Source organism: Sinohyriopsis cumingii, unplaced genomic scaffold (genome assembly GCF_028554795.1).
Source record: "Sinohyriopsis cumingii isolate HCF-2022 unplaced genomic scaffold, ASM2855479v2 utg001180l, whole genome shotgun sequence".
Classification (NCBI taxonomy): Eukaryota; Metazoa; Mollusca; class Bivalvia; order Unionida; family Unionidae; genus Sinohyriopsis; species Sinohyriopsis cumingii.
This window is the reverse complement of record NW_028315969.1, coordinates 820,560-838,551: the sequence shown is the minus strand read 5'-3', so window position 1 is coordinate 838,551 and position 17,992 is coordinate 820,560. Positions and strand designations below refer to the sequence as shown.

At 34.8% G+C, this 17,992-nt stretch overlaps 1 protein-coding gene across 2 annotated transcripts in view; it reads left to right on the top strand.

The window, feature by feature from the left end:
- Positions 1–3,587: 3,587 nt before the first annotated feature.
- LOC149772745 (GTP-binding protein 1-like) overlaps positions 3,588–17,992 on the top strand; it is a 59,640-nt gene continuing 45,235 nt past the window's right edge. The window contains exons 1-4 of one of the 2 annotated variants that reach the window (XM_089947401.1): positions 3,588–3,695; positions 6,334–6,783; positions 12,902–13,010; positions 17,374–17,554. In XM_089947401.1, coding sequence (XP_089803527.1) covers positions 6,640–6,783; positions 12,902–13,010; positions 17,374–17,554 — 434 coding nt within the window. In that variant the 5' untranslated portion in view covers positions 3,588–3,695; positions 6,334–6,639. Of the gene's footprint in view, positions 3,696–3,770; positions 4,351–6,333; positions 6,784–12,901; positions 13,011–17,373; positions 17,555–17,992 lie in introns of those variants that run through there. The other variant, XM_089947402.1, reaches the window with a different exon arrangement.

Here is a 17,992-nt window from a genome sequence, read left to right as displayed (position 1 = left end):
AGTCAACGGACTTCCAAAGAAATCATCCACGATTTTATTAAGTTTTCAAAAGTTTCTACGGAGATTTGAAAACATATTTATGTGAACATCATATTCAGCTCGCAGCGTGGTTAATTTAGTATTTACTGTATTATAGTTATTGTCTACATATGTGTTTGCTGCGGCATCTTCATCAGATGTTGGATCTCTTAAAACAACTATTTTATTTCCGTTCATGCTGAGTTCACCTGTCATTGTATCACCGGTAGGTCATAAACGATTAGCAAGACTTTTAGCAATTTCATTTCTAATAGTTTCGTTTGATATATTTTAGTCTGTGATTCAACCGCCGTCAGTAAATACTAGAATATGATTGGCTCAAAAGGTTATACTTTAATGTACACTGTCATTGATTTAAAACATTCAAATGATTCCTAACATGATGCGATCATGTTATTACCTATTTTTGCCGGGATACAATAGTCTTTATCGTGAAACGGTTCTCTGATCCATGGATATTATTTAAGTATAACCTTTCGAGCAAATCATATTTCGGCGTTGATGTGTGTGCTGCATAGTTTACCTATTTTAAAAATAGAGTCGCATGTATACAATGTATGTGCAGTGAAGAAGACAATGTCTAATTCTTGCATGGAACAGGATTCCTAAAGTTGAATCGAGTTAATGGTAAGTAAAAACTTACTTTTGCATCTACCACTGTTCTGTAATTCAACAAGGGATGCACCACAGAGTTGAAAAGATGGTACATGTGCCTCTTTTCACCGGTTTTCACAATTGCACAAACTTGTCCATAAGCAAAAAATTCGCCAAAATCGCACGTTTCGGAGCCCCTAACTTCAGTTTGGTACAACGCAGAAAAGTCAATGTGGCTTGATGGATAGAAAAATATCTCAGGAGTAAAACAAGCCATATAGTATGGTAGTGTTCCTTTAAAGACGGAAATAGCACAAGGAAATCGAGGGTCATGGGTGGAACGACGTATTTAGAATTCCGTACCTTCTCTCTTATATATTATGATAGAGAGGGTCCTAATTCAGAACGGGTCATAGGGGTAATCTACGGTATTTTTTGTCACTCTGTATGATTGTTTTCCTTCACATTATTGTTTTTTTCTTCTCAACATCAAGCTCGCGTCAAGCACCTGTGGTGTGATTCACACCCGGCACTCTATTAGCCTAATATCAACAATTTTGAACATATTCCTTGCATATAATGCAATAAATTGAGTAGTCCTCTTATTTAATACCAGAAGGATCACAAATCATTGTAGAAATAGTTGTAAAATCTCGTTTACCTTTTTAATCCGATATCTTCGTTGGATCGTCTGCCATATTGGTTCAAATAATGATTACTTCCGTTCTCAGCCTCGTGTGTTTCTGTGTGCCATATAAGGACATTGAGGCCTTATTTGGAAACGTAAACAAATCGTAGTAAAAATATGACGCGGTTTGAGTCAGAAATTATGCGCACTAAAAGTAATTACGGTTTATCGGCAACCTTGAAATTCCAACAAGAAGCCATTAATCGCCACTTGATTGATAATAACATAGCGTAGAATATCCAAATATTGTCTGGCAAGCCTTACATAGAAAAGGGGTCACGGCGAGAGTCTCGCGTTATCTGTCATGGCGGACACGGTGAGGTTAGTGTAACCATGCCAATTTATTTTATTGTGTAAGGGCTTAATAAAATCAAAATAAGCCAAACTTTTTTCACAACATGATTATACTTATGTAGTAGATTTCTACACTATTTGTTTTTCTGACTTTAGTGATGATTTTTTGTTGTTGCTCCATTACATGGGATTAGTTCGTAGCCTCAGCCACGACAAATCAAGTTGAGGCTAGTAGCTATGTACGGGCTGACGTTTTCGGGAGTGCACGACATCCATGGCTGGCTTACCGAGTTGCTTGCCCTTTTGCTTATCTCGGACATCATATAACGGCGGAGATGTGGAACAATTTCCACCCGCCTAAAGCTAGGTGTCCCGATGTGACGTCATCGTTGCGACCAATTGCAACGGGCGTTACATACTGCTTGGGTCGACACATAGTACAGTAAATAACGGACTGAAATCAACCCTTTTGTTAATACGAGTGTGTGTTGGGCCCATTCCCACTCATGAAAGCCCTTCATTCAGGTCGTTAGGAACATATAGTCTACGATCTGACGGCTAAATTAGCAGTGCACCTTGAGCACATATGGGTCGTCCATTACCATTAATTATGTCAACAAAATGGGAGGGGGAGGGTGTTTGAAGAAGTTTGACAATTGTTGACATGGGGGAAGGGGGAGTTCCAGATAAATTGACGTCAACAATGTTATTTTTTTACAATAAATTTAATAAATAAAAAAATAGGAAATTAGTCGGTGCGTTGGTATGGCACACGCTCGCCCGTCAACAGCCCACCAGTTTAATCCTAAACCGGTTGAGCTCTTGCCAAGATAATCATAGTCTTGCATCATCATATTTTGTTTTTATTCAATGTAGATTGTAGACTGTAGACAGATTTTTAAGGGAAGCTGTTACTAAATTCAAAGACTGCACTGAGCCATAGACAACTAAATAGTATAGCTATCCATGGACTTCTATTAAATAGCATCTATGTTATATGTATAGATGCTATATATATTGAAGTCCATGAGCTATCCCTCCAAGGATGGATAACTGAGCCTAGGAAACTTGAGAGCTTGACTATTATACAGTCATCTTTAACATAATACATAAAATAAATTATGTAGCCTACACAAGCATACAACTTCTTCAACCAGATGCGGTAACCTTAATGCCTTACAAATATTGTACACTTTGATAACATGCCCCCCCCCCCATTTGCATGTGCTGTAAAATTGCTGTAGCCTATATGCGATAGCTAGAATATAAACTCTCGATTTTTTCATGAATTCAAAGTGTTTTAGTCAATTTGAAATCTGTTAAACAAGTAAAAAAAATGTATTAAAATTTATTTGTAGACCTTTTAATTTCCATAATTCTATTTTTAGCATAAAAGCCAGCCGTATAAAATATTGTTAGTTTGTGTGTGTGGGGTGGGTAAAATTTTATTAGGGGGGTCACTGAAAGTTTGACAGTTGTTGACAAGGGGGGGGGGGGTAAAAAGTGCCTAAAAATTGTTGACATAATTAATGGACGTCCCCATAAACGCCTGGGTGATGTGGCACTAATTCCTTCCCCCAGGAACATTTAGCATCCTGCTGTACGTGAATAAACTCGTCGCACATGCCCTTTTGGACGCACGCGACGTAAATCCAAGTAATCAATTAATAAAAAAGAAACAGATGACGTCTTTAAATTTTAAAATAACAATTACGTCATTACGTAACGTCATAAATGATATGCAACGTCCTAAAAATTTTAGATATATGACAGGATCGAAAAGATATACGAGTCTCTAATGAAACCTGAATTAGTTTCATCAATGGGAAACACGAACCGTTTAGTTCCATTTGTGTTTACGTGGTACTAAAGTACTGTACTTACTTCGTTTGTTCTTCAAGTATGTATATATAGCATGTTGTTTTAAGAAACTATACAAAACCAGTCTACGTGTTCCAAGGTGTATACGTCACTTCCGTGTTCACTGCTGATGACATGATTGTGTAAAGTGTAATTTTACTTTGCCCTAAAGCAGCATTGTAGTGCATTAAAGATCAGGGTTTCACTGTATTGCATCAGGGTATGTCAGTAACTTATGCCAAGTATATAAACTTGTTCAACTTAAATTTTCACTTGATTGTGATAAAACCGTCGTCATATGTTCACTGAAAGTCAGTTTTATGCAGTCGGAAATGATCGACTTGACAAGATCGTAGTAAAACTTATGTAAAGATCTGTAAGCTCCATTTGTGGTGAAATAGAGTGCAGTATATAAGAAAATAGTAATGTACTTAAAAAAAAACTGAATATACGGTTACATCTGGAAAGGATAAAATACTGAAAAAGAATTAGAAAATTGTTTGCCTAGAGCTGACAAGAAATGCATTTTTTGTGCAGCACATAACGGTTATATAGCGCAGAGGCAGTTGGAGTAAAGTACTTTGCCTAAGGACAGACCACAGCAGCCAGTGTGACTGATCCCATGGTATGATTAAAACCTGCATCAGTTCAGTTGCAAATCACCTTGCTGTCCACTGAGCCACGATGACTCTGAAATGTGATGAACTTAACAAAGTATTGTTAAAATATTCACCAACATGGAAAGTATCATCATTTTTCATGTTCTGGGATGCTGTTTGGCTGTACAAGAAAAAATGTTCAGACTGGTTGTTAAACAGGACATGATTTTCAACATGCCACTATGCCATGATTGAAGGAAAAATATTCACTGATATGTATGTATGTATGTATGTATATATATATATATATATATATATATATATATATATATATATATATATATATATATATATTGCACTTTAAGAATATTTATTGCTGAAGTGTAAGATTATACTAAATTCCTGCTCTGACACATCTTGTGAAATACATTTTCTTTCTAGATTAATTTCATACTTTGGCCAATGAAAAGGCATTGTAGCAGTTGTCTTGCCCCATAGGTATTAGCAGTCATTAAAATCATGCTTTACATGTACAAAACAGTCATCTGTATAGAAATTTGCAAATAATTTTTTTTTTCAGAATGACCTGAATAAAGTAAGAATAGCTATTTGTCTAAAAATCAAATCATATTGCTTTAAAATAATTACTACATTGAATAGTTGCTGAAAGTCAAAAGAGAAATCAGAACATACACCATCTTGCTGAACACAGCAAAATACTTGTAGCAACCTGGTAATTGTATTGACATTCATGGTCCCTTTGCTTTTGATGATAAACTGATTTCATTATGTTTCTGTAGACCAAGGAAAGGATAGTTTACAGTTACAAAAACACAAATGACATTAATTTTTTGCAGTTTTTTAGTACTGATTCAGTAATGCATTATGTAAATTTTAATTTATTGTGCACAATTTTTGTGCGTTTTTGCAAAATATTACATTTTCATTGATCCAGAAATTATAGATTGGGGATCAGAGTTCTATGGAAACTATTGGACCATAGATAGATAGATCATTATTCATTTGATCTGTAAATTAATGGCTTGTAGGAAATCCATGTAAATTGGTACACATGAAAAATATTGAATTTACAGTATTGAGATGCTGGTTTTGAGGTGTTATTTGAAACTGACTATAAGAATGAAAAGCAAGTTGTCATCCTGATCATTACATAACTATATATGAATTTTGCCTTTTCACACGCTAATCCAGGAATATTTGCTTTGTTTCTCTTTTAGTCATTGTGTTGGAATGATAAGTAATTTTCATTTGGCCATTTTCTGTTGAAGAAAATGAAGAAAGCTAATAATATTAATTGCTAGGAATGATATAGTGCAGTAATTTTGTTATTGATTTTTATCATGCTGCAGTTTATGTGGAGGGGTGTTTTGTTTTATATTTTATCTCATTTCTTGCAACAAAATTTGATGGGTTGCATGAAAGACAGTTTAATTAGCATTCAACTGAGTTTAGTTTGAGAATTGTAAACTTTAATGGATTGCTTTATATTTATCTCTGGTAACACAAGGCTGATTTGCAGAAATGTATTGTTAGGGCTCAAATTGTCACCCTTACAACCAGAACTTTGGAATTGGCAAGCAAAACTTGTTCACTTTTCAGTTGTGAGACTGCCAGTGCCAATTAAATGACTCCTGTTGATGAGTGAATAATCTCATCTTATTATATCAACTTGCTAATTTGGAGGAAAGTAAGTTTTACCTTGGGATGTCCATTAGCAGAATCCATTGATGGGGCTTTAGCTTACTTAATATAAACTGGAAGAAAATTAATGTTAAGGACCTCTGTGAATTTAAGGCTTCACAGTACATAGAGAGATGGTTTAGAGAACTATCACATTGAAGCACATTATGACTGTTGTCAGACAAATCTGGGTATACTAAAAGCCTATTAAAAATAACTAGGCATTTTGATAATTACTCTTTAATTTGCTTTAACTAAATTAGTACCTGTTTTTCATCTTTTACAGTTAATTCCTTACTCAGTTGATTTCTGCTGTCCGTGTTAAATGTAACCAAATTATTAGCGCTTGGCAACCTATAATTTGAAATGGCCACACATATTTTTATTTAGGTTGCCCTCAGGCTACTAAAATTGTATTGATAGAGTCCTTATCGACAAGATAAATTCATATCAAAATAGAAAAGAGATATTTGAATTAGGGAGGTACATTTTTAACAAAGTTATTTTACCCCCATTCATATATTGCATTGTTCAAAAAAGATTTATCTTTTTTTTCAGGGAAGGATTAGGTCCAGAGACCTGGGTACTGGGGCAGTGATGTTCTGAAGAGAACTTAGGAAATAATCCTTTTTAAGGAAACTGTATATTGTTTATGGTTTTCAAAATTGATTTAATCAGTTGATTGCAATATTTTGGCTGAAACCTTTTATATTGAACTTGGTTAAAAAAATTTGCAAGCTTGTTGTTCTTAGTCAACATTATCATATGTCTGAAATTTCAGTTTTGTAATTTACCATCTTTCATTGTAATTACTTGTGTCAAATTTGTGGATGTAAGAGTTAAAATAAAACAGCAACAAAAACCATGGCTGCAGCTCTAGAATTCAGCAGACCAGGGGAAATGGACACTTCCATTCCATTTGAAGATCTGGAGAATGGGCTTGAAGAGGGAAATCTTTATGCTCCAGAAAGTGAAGATATTGAGATGGGGATGTCTGTTAACTCGAAGGTAAATCCATTTTTTCTGAGTTGCTGGCTATTATTTGATTCTTATTGCTAGATTTTTTTTAATGATTGCGTACTCATAAAATTGGGTTTATTGTGGAAAATGCAAGTTGGGATTTAAATTTCAGATAATAAATTTTTTTGTGCAAGTACAACATTTTCCAAGGATGCATAGCAGATCATTAAATCATTAGTAAAACTCCTTAAAGTATTTAAATTCTTAATGCAGAAATACAGATGCATAATTCCAAAGTGTAAAATGAAGATTGGTTTGGCAATGATTTCTTTACCATGAGACAAGCTATTTAAAAGTGTATAGTATGATGCTGTTGTGGTATATATGCATACTGATAATGCATGTACCTACTGGTGATACACTTAGTCAATATATGTACCTACTGGCAATACACTTAGTCAATACATCATTACATGTACCTATTGATAATACACTTAGTCAATACATGTACCTATTGATAATACACTTAGTCAATACATGTACCTACTGGCAATACACTTAGTCAATACATGTACCTACTGGTGATACACTTAGTCAATACATGTACCTACTGGTGATACACTTAGTCAATATATGTACCTACTGGCAATACACTTAGTCAATACATCATTACATGTACCTATTGATAATACACTTAGTCAATACATGTACCTATTGATAATACACTTAGTCAATACATGTACCTACTGGCAATACACTTATTACATGTACCTACTGATATACACTTAGTACATTAAACCTACTGATAGTACACTGTAACAGTACATGTGCCAAGTGATAATGAACTGTAGAAATAATTGTACCTACTGATTTATACACTGTGGCCATACATGTATCTACTGATAATAAACTGGCAATACATGTACATACTGATAATAAACTGTGACAATACATGTACCTACTGATAATAACCTGTGGCAATACATGTACCTATTGATAATAAACTCTGACAATACATGTACCTACTGATAATAGACTGGCAATACTTGTACCTACTGGTAATAAACTGTGCTAATACATGTACCTACTGATAATAAACTGTGTCAATACTTGTAGCTACTGATATTGAACTGTGACAATACATATACCAACTGATAATAAACTGGCAATACATGTACCTACTGTTAATACACTGTGACAATACGTGTACCTACTGATAATAAACTGGCCATGCATGTACCTACTGATAATACAAAGGCAATACATGTACCACTGATACTACACTGTGGGCATACATGTACCTACTGATAATAAACTGGCAATACATGTACCTACTGATTATACACTGGCAATACAAGCATCTACTGATAATACACTGTGGAAGGACATGTACCTACTGATAATAAACTCTGACCATACATGTACCTACTGATAATACACTGTGGCAATACATATACCTACTGATAATACACTGGAAATACATGTTCCTACTGATAATAAACTGGCAACACATATACCTACTGATAATACAAAGACAATACATGTACCTACTGATACTACACTGTGATCATACATGAACCTACTGATAATAAACTGATCATACATGTACCTACTGATAATACACTGGCAATACATGTACCTACTGATAATACACTGGCAGTACATGTACCTACTGATAATACACTGGCAATACATGTACCAACTGATAATACACTGGCAATACATGTACCAACTGATAATAAACTGTGACAGGACATGTATCTGCTGATAATAAACTGTGGCAATACATGTACCTTCTCAGTACTCAAAGAAATCTTTTTATTGACATTGTCTCGTGACTTTAAAAAAAGCAAACAAGCCCTGACTGAAATTCCACAAGTCCATATTTCCATATGCCCAAAAAAATTTCCCTTTTTTATTTTTTTGTCACACATTTGCATGTACAAGCAGTCATCTGCATATTTTATGCTGGCGTGCTTCACAAAGTAAAACTCTCTCAACCACGTTCTGAAATTTATTTTTGTTGGGCTTTGCTAATACTAATCATAGCTAATTGCTTCCTAAATCAGCTTACAAAATTAATTACACTTGAACACTATCCTGACAATTGAAATGATCATGTTTTGCGTTTTTTATAGGGAGTGACAGGGATGGTCTTGGCTTTTAAAAAGTTGTTGCCAAAAAAATCGCTAACCTCAATATTTTGTCGCCAATTTTTAAAAAAGTGTCGCCAGAGCAAGTAGTGAATATTTTTCCAAGTCTACTAATGTAATAGGCAATGAAAATTGAAAAAGATGGGATAGTTATTACTTTATTGACGACAAGCAATACAGCCATAATATTGCAAAATAAATCATTACATGACTGTTTTGCAATACTTCCATGGACTTTGCATCCCACATCACCGTTAGTGCATAGGTAACACTGTTGTCACCTGAAATAAATGCATTATCAAATGTAAAATATCTACTGTCCTGACATCTACAAGTCTCTCTCTCTCTCTCTTTTGCTCTATCTCTCAGTCTTTTAAATAGAAACATCAGGAATTAAGTAAGCAAATCTATATTATGTAAATTATTTTCCAAATAATAGTTTTGTAAGGAACTTTAATTAATGACATTTTTATACTAAAACCCTATGGTTGTACTTTGCTAATGTAAGATAACTGATGTATAATGCAACCGTCGATTTCATGGCATTCAGGAATTAAATGCTCTCCCCTCTTATTGATAGCTTCACAAAGTACATTGCTGTCAACCAGGAGTTCAGAAACTTATTTTTGCCGTACTTTACACACTTATAATGAATTGCCTCCTAAATCCCAAGAATGATCACTGAAAGCGGTAGATTTTTTTCTCGACTAGGAAATCCATTCCCATGAATTAACTACACGAGTCAAATCCTGGCATTAGTGTACTGTATATATAAGCGTTAATTACCATCATTAAATTAAAAGAAGGAATGAAGAAACATACAGAGCATATCTAACAAAAAAAAACTGATTCGGAATAAATATGTTATTTCGTAATCAGTGTTATATGCATATATGAGTTAACAATAAGGAAATAAGGTGGGATATAAAATGTGGGAAATATTTATTGCATGTATGGTAGCTTGAGACATAATTCGAACGTTTACCATAAATTTACACCCATTTTAGGCATTGGTAGTTATAACAAAGAAGGGCATTGTTTATTTGTCAATCAGATGCTAGTGCTTTCACTCACTGTAGAACAGGCAGTTTCTTTGAAGTATGTCGAAGAGGCTTGAGTAAAATCTTTAGCTATTGTGCAGTTTGGGCACAGCTGACCATAATGTGAAATGGGGGCATGGGGGGGGGGGAAATAATGCACTCCACAGGGAGAAATGGCATGTCCTTTGAGAATTTCACTTGTATTGGACCAAAAGAATCGGTGACTATGTAGTAAAAATGATGCTTAAATATGCCGCAAAAAACTTCCCGATGGTAGGTCCTAATCTGCGTGTATTCGGATTCAATCACCTAACTTGGTTTTTGAAAAGATTTATTTTTTGCATGACATGCCATAATAAATGTACGGTGTTAACTTACTTTATTCAAGGACTATTTGAATTCTTTGGAAATCTTTCTGTACATTTGAAACTTCAACAGAGAAGGGGCATTTTGAGTTGGAACGTATTTAGATTTCTTACTATTGGAGTTGAAAGGACTTTTAGGAAATAGGAATTCATTCACCATGCTGTAAATTAATTTAATTCTTTCACTCCTGTATTTTAAGAAATTATTTTCAATTATGCAAAACTTGTTTGTTTTGTTATTTCTTGTTGTGTAGTCGTAGTTTAAGTCCCTGGAGTCGTCACACGGGATTGATGGCAAAAGTATAAGATCAATGAGCAAAGTTAACATATTGCTTACCCCGTCTGGATTCATGTTTGTTGACATACTCCTTCAAAATATCACAACCAGTTGTAAATGAATTGATGACTTGTGCCTTGATACATATATCACAGAACATCTGCTTAAACTTTGTATCATATCTCAGCCATGGACGCCCAAGTTGAAATTTTCGGGCAGTTTTGACCCATTCATCGTGATGTGCTATTGCACTTAAAGCATGACTACCATCACTACATGTTGGACTGTCAGGTATAACATCAGCTTCAGTGACTGTCTTGTCCAATGAATTTTCACTAAATCCAAATGCTGTTAATTTTGTTAACTTACTCTTAGGTTGGGACGATGAACATGCAATGGTAAACTTTCGTTTACCCATGATAAAGTTGCACTGTTGACAGTATATAATTATGATTGAGATTTTTTCCATTTGTTTTGTATTTAGACACAGCAATCCGTACTTCAAAAATAATAGTTTTCTCTGAAGTTTCTGCAAAACTTTTTTATTGGTACATTTATAAAAACAACAGAAGGATTAGCCGCCATTCTATTAATTTTAGCTGTTTCTGTTCGTGTCTTCAGAGGTCGGTCGATTTTAGGTATAGTCCACTAGCATGACTGAGTGTATCACAGCATACAGTACTCAGGCCAGATGTCAACATAAGCGAATTATGATGTAACAATGCACTGTAAAGATGGGTTTGTCAATACGAACAAAGGATTTGTTTATGTAACAGATTCCAGTGCATTGTGCATCCAGGTTTGTGGCTTCCTTTCGTGGTCCCTTTGAATGCCTTCACTCCAAATCCATGATTGTATTGCACAAATTAAACAGCCAAAAAGGTTGTCGCCAAAAAAAATCGCCAGATGGTATATTTTGTCGCCAATAAGGGAAAAACGTCGCAATTTGCGACATTGGCGAAGCCCAGGATGATAGCTGGAGTAACATCAGACTTTAGAGAAATGTTGCAGCTGTTCACAAACTTGTCAAAAACCTATAATACATATGGCTTAAACATTTTCATTCAGAGCAATGATGCATAATAACTTAGTGTCTCTTTGATATAGCTATATTAGGTTGTTCCATGTCCTGAGCATACCTATGCAAATTAGCATATTGGGCTCACCCACTAAGTCTTCAAATATATCTCTCTCAAACTATTGTCCACCAGTTAAGTAATAACTAAAATGGTGGTTTATACCTGACCTCTTTGCCTTTCAATTACCAGTTTAAACTGCCCAGAAGATAGTTGTACATCATCTGCAATCATGACTGTTTACTGTTGATATATGCTACATTTAATGAGTGTATACTGCGAGTGGTGTTTTTTTTTATTTTCAAAGATTGATGCAAATTGTGTTTTCTCGGACCATGACCATGTCAGGGAGTTTTGGAGTAGAAAATCATGTTTTTAGCATGACATGCCATGTTACAATTTGATTTAAATCTGATCTCTACTTCACATAGGACAGCAGCGATCTGATTTTTATCAGACTGCTGTGTTATGGCAGATATGTCAACATCTTCAAAATACATTTCCATATTTCGTCAGTGTGGTCAAAGTTATCTCAGACAAATTTAATTTTTTGTTTTAACAAGCCTGATGGGTACCTCTTATAGAACACAGGACAGGCCTGATCTGAAATTAGCTACACCCTGTGTGTCCGGCTATCAGATTTTTTTAGCACTGCTACTGATAATACACTGTGGCAATATATGTATCTACTGATAATACAGTGTGGCAGTACCTACTAATAATAAACTAGCAATACTAAAACCTATTGAGAACTCTGTGGCAATACATGTACTTATACTACACTAGCAGTACTGTACATGTGCTTACTGATACTAAACTGACATTACATGTACCTGCTGATAAACCTACTGATAATACATTGTGGCAATATATGTACCTACTAGTGAGTCCAACAAGTGAAGAGCATTTATGAGACTAAAAGAGTCAAGTGATTATTTACATTAAAAAATTACCAGGAAGTATTAGATTCTTTTGACAAGTGCTAGATATCCATAGAATTCTTTACATTTTCAAGCTGTTTGATGTGTATGAATACAGTATTTGGTTCGTTGTTACAGACTGCACTTGTGAGTCCAACAAATGAAGAGTATTTACGAGACTAAAAAAATTCAAGTGATTGTTTACATTACAAAATTACCAGGAAGTATTACATTCTTTTAACATTCTTTTGACAAGTGCTAGATATCCATAGAATTCTTTACATTTTCAAGCTGTTTGATGTGTATGAAGCACAATATTTGGTTTCTTGTTACAGACTGCACTTGTGAGTCCAACAAGTGAAGAGTATGAAATGTTACTGGATACTATAAAAGACTGGGTGGAAGAGGGACAAGGGGAGACAATCTATGAAATTGGAACAGGGGGTGAGTTACTGCAGCCACAACATAAAATTACATTCATTCATTATTAGCCACATTCCCTTTTCTTTGAAGTAATTTATATTTCACTTCCACGCAAAGAATATATTTATTTAGTATTGAAAAAAAACAATTTCACAGATTCTTCATATATGGTGATAAATCTGATTTTTATGTAGAATTATGAGTGTAGTAACCCAGGGCCAGAGTTCATCAAAATTTAGAAGTCTAATATTTGAATTTTTTTTGATAGTCTTTGTCTTGAGAATGGATGTCATGAAAGAAGGTACAAAAAAAAATCAAAGACTTGAAGAGCTCCGTTGAATGCATCATTACTCTTCGGATCTTGGTATTACATTAAATCTGTCTTGAAAGACTGCTCATTATGCAAAAAAGTATGGTCTTGAAAGACAGGCCACAGCACTCAGCAAATCTGAGATTTGAGAACCTGGTCACTAAAGACAGTTGGTCTCTCATAGCTTAAGGGTTTGTAAGATCTGGACTGTAAACCTTATCCTTTGCCACATAAATCAGTTTCTGCCATGATAAATATTTTACTGGTGATTTAAATAATGAAAGTCACTCCAGCTTTGGAAATTTTACTCAGAATTGACTTGTGTCAAATTTTGATTGGTCAGTATAGTTTCAAGTAAGATTTAGAGTTGATTAAAGTTTTACATTGAGGGGTCGGCTTTTAACCAAGGGATTTGACTAAGGCTGTAACATTTAAAAAAATTCTAAATGTGTGCATAAATGCATATATGATAACTAAAACATACTGTTGAATTGAACCTATTAAAAATTCAAACTTTTCCCCAATGTTTAAATTAGATTTACAGCTGACAGCTTTCTATATTTAACCGGTTGACAATGTGCAGGGTTCTCAATAGAGATTAAAACTGAAGAGTCCTTTGACCCTTGACACCAAAATCTCAAGAGTCAAAATGAAAATCTCAAAGAGTCATTTGGTTTTCTTTTAGTCATGGGCTCATAACTTTAGTTTATACTTATTCATGGAGCAAACTGATGCTAAAGATTTCTTTCAAGTTTAGTAGATTTATTCTCCTCAGAGTTGTTACTAACTTTCTGTTTGAGTCTGAGAGTTGGAATGATTATTACAAGCAGGTCTGTTCTGAGCCTGATACAGGAAAGACTGTGAGCCATTGTGATTCTTTAATATGAGCCAGTGTATGACAAGTTCACTGATAAAGGAAGATGTGTATATCTCTTAGTTCACAGCGAATAATTTTTTAAAATAAAAGCCACAAGCATTTTTAGTTTCCTAGACAAGATCACTAACTGGTGACTACTGATGACATTAATTGTGATTAATAAGTTTCACACTTAACAGGCCTTTAAAAGTTTTCTGTCCAGATTTACCCTTTAATCAGATTTGTTTGTTTTCCCCTTGAATGACTTTATTTTGCAAAAACTGGAGAATGCTTTTTCTGTATGATTAGAATGTGGCATTGCCAAAATGATAAAACAACCCTACTCAGCCTGCAAGAAAGTTAAAATTTCAGTAGTTAGGTTAGGTTGCTGACTGCTGTCCATTACTCCTCAAATCTAAGTTCATCTTGAACAGAAAGTTTCTGAGTTAGACATGAGATGCAACCATGAATTTCATATTTATTAGGTTGTGGTATTGTTGTTTTTTTTTTGTTGTTGATGCTGCTTGGGGTTAACACCATTTTTCAGCACATGATGTCTATTCATGGTGGCTAGTATAGCTAGTAGAGAAAGAACTTGTGGAAAACTGCAGCAAGAACTGCTGACTATAATGGCAAGCTTTCTCACATATCTACATTGGCCAAGCCCAAGACTCGAACCCATGCGGACAGAGGTGAGTTGGCAGTGTTCGCTAAAGGCAAGCATTCTAGACCATTTTTTACCCCAGTTGTTTTAGCATCAGGTAAGAGTTTATGTTTTGGCATATCAGCTGCACTTAAATATTCCTCTGAAAACATCTTCAACAATGGAATTACAAAACACCAACTCAAGTGCTTCTGTGGAATCATTTTTGGTCAATCTTTCCTTTTTATCTTGCCTCTGCCAAAGGTCAACTGATATTTATTAAAAGACCTGAAAGTCATTACCACCTTTGATTCCATTATTGCTTATAATACCCTCTTAGATGTAAACTCTACAGATTACAACAGTAAGGTAACCAATTAGCAGCTTGTTTTGTATGCATGTTAGCCTTCTTAATTTGCTTACTCTGCCAGACATAATTGCACCAGCGCAATATTTCTGTTCCTCATTAAAATGATTCCCACTGGTTTCTGTAATGTGGTGATATAATATATAAATATACCAATTTTTTCTTCTTTTTATAATAATAATGATGATAATTATAGTAATAATTCAATTTTTAAAAGTGTTAGAGTAGATTTAAACTATAAATGGTATGTGTGGTAGACAGTTTGAAAATGGTATTATTATCCTACCATGGGTAAAATCACATGTATGTTCTTGGACAACCAAACAAATGCAGATACTGAATCGAAAATTAATCCAATCAAGTCATAATTGAGTCTCTCTCCGTCTGTCATAAATGTCAAAGATAATCTCAAAACAATTTAAACTTGATTAAGTTATGCTGACCTAAGTGTGATGTCAATGATCTGCTAGCTTTCCCAGTTAATATTTATTTTGCATAGATGCAATATTATTGTTTGATAAGGCGTAAACAGTAGTCTGTAGCAAATAGTGGTTTGTTATCAACAGCACACACACAGTAGGAGTGTGTGTGTGTGATTAGGATTTTTAATGTCGCATTAACAATTTTTCAGTCATTTCGCTATGATATCTGCAGTGTGGCAGTTTATAGTGATGATAGCACTGGGACATCATGCCGCAGAAGTGTAGCATGATGTCCTACCCAGTCACATTATCCTGACACCAGGCCGACCAGTCCTAACATGAACCTTTTAATGCTGAGCGCCTAATGAGGCAGCTGTTAGTACCATTTTTGTAAGTCTTTGGTATGACTTGGCTGGGGTTTGAACCCACAACCTTCCGCTTCCGAGGCAGATGCTCCTGTATGTGCGTTACATACTTCACTAAGTTTGTAATTGTTTCATTGGTTGGCTTCTTTTACTTCTATTATGACAGGATTCGGTCTCTGAGACATTTCTTTCTATGAATGTATTCCACGACACATTAGGTACAGCACCCATGGGATTGTTATGATATTGTTTTGTACTTCTACATGACTGTACAGCCGGACACACTGTCTTGGCATGCATGTTGGATACTTTTTATAGGAATTACAATGACTAAGAAATTTTGCTGTGTCTTGCAAATTTGAAAAGCTTTTTATTAAAATGTTACTCATGAAAGGTTCTGCTAACAAATATGTTTTCCAAATGTAAATAATGTAGTTTAAAGAAATTTCTGTGATCAATATTAGTAAATCAACCAGATGTACTACCAATGCTCATTAACTCTATTTCCTAACAGTGTCCTATTTGATATCAAAATCATTCAGGCTTTAAGAAAACAATTTAACAAAATTTCCTACTAAACAGTCCTCAGGAGCATAGATGTGAAAATATTGGAGCTGGTTGTTCTGCAGTACTGATAACCATGTGCATGTTTGTTTACATGGTTAACAACATTTACAGTGGGTTAACCAAACTATGACATTTACACATGTAAACAATTGCAGCCTTCAGTGAAGTTACTCTTTGTCAGAATCCAGGCACAGCTAATATCCTAATAAATTCTGAATGATCTGTGAGCATGTGGAGACAAGTGTAACAAATATGAATTTGTGTTGGTCTTGCTTCCATCTCACAGAACCATATTACTTGGAAACTTAAGCGTCATTAGTGTAATTTCTTTATTTGTATGGTCAGGATACATACTATATATACTTGCTTATTAGACAAGTCCAACTGCAGACTTCACAGATCCAGATATGCCATTGCATAATGTGCCAGCAGATCTGGGTCTGTGCTGTTTGTTGCAGTCAGTAGAACAAATAACATAGACCCTGATCTACAGGCACATTATGCTATGGAAAATCAGGCTCTATATTGTTTGCAGTTGGACTGGACTTGTAAGCGAATATACATGGTAGGTCCAGTATCAGTCCCTGAATCCATTCTTGCTATTGATCTAGGGATCTAGGGATAAACCCATGTATGATAGAGATCCTATCAAGTGGCAATATGCACACTTATGTGGTCAGCTGTACTTTTTTTCCGCAAATAATTTTTTTGTTGATAGTTTCAAGTAGTAATATTGGAACTGTTCTTTGCTCATTAGTAATGAAAATGTGGTGATATTAATGTTATCCATGTCATTGTTGTTATTGATATTATGATTGATATTGAAAATATTATTATTATTATTACAATTTTAGATGGTGGTCCCCCAGGGCTTAAGGAGGAAGATATGCAGGCCTCTATTGCTACACTTAAAAGTATTGCAGAGACATTGAACTATGAGATGGTCCAGTTACGAGAGAGACAAGCAAAGGAGGGGTTGGTGATAGAATATCTGCTTCGAAAAAAATTGAAGCTGGAAGATTTCATGGAAGTCAGGTAGATATATGTCATTGTTGCCTCGTAGATAACAAATATTGCCACATTAGAACACATTTTGTTTATCAATTCATATTTATAAAGTTCAGATATACAAACATGATTTTTCTCCATTTTAAAGCGGAATTCCACTTTTCTCCTGACTTGAATCCGATTTTTCTTGATATAGCATGTTTTTTTTTTAATCATCTCCAATCCAGTTTTTTAAAAACGGTCTGTTCAGTCCCATTCTGCAATGACCCTTGTAACGTATTCGTTCCGTATATTAGTTAGCCCATGACTCTCCTAAAGAGTATTCTGATTGGTCAAAAGTTTAAATTCATCCAATGAATCTTCATGAAATGGAAACTGATGGCTATGGAAAGAAGAAGCGTGCTTGCAGCAGATAAAATTGGCGTCCCGAGTTGTTGAGAGAAACCATGACACGAGAAGTTTAGA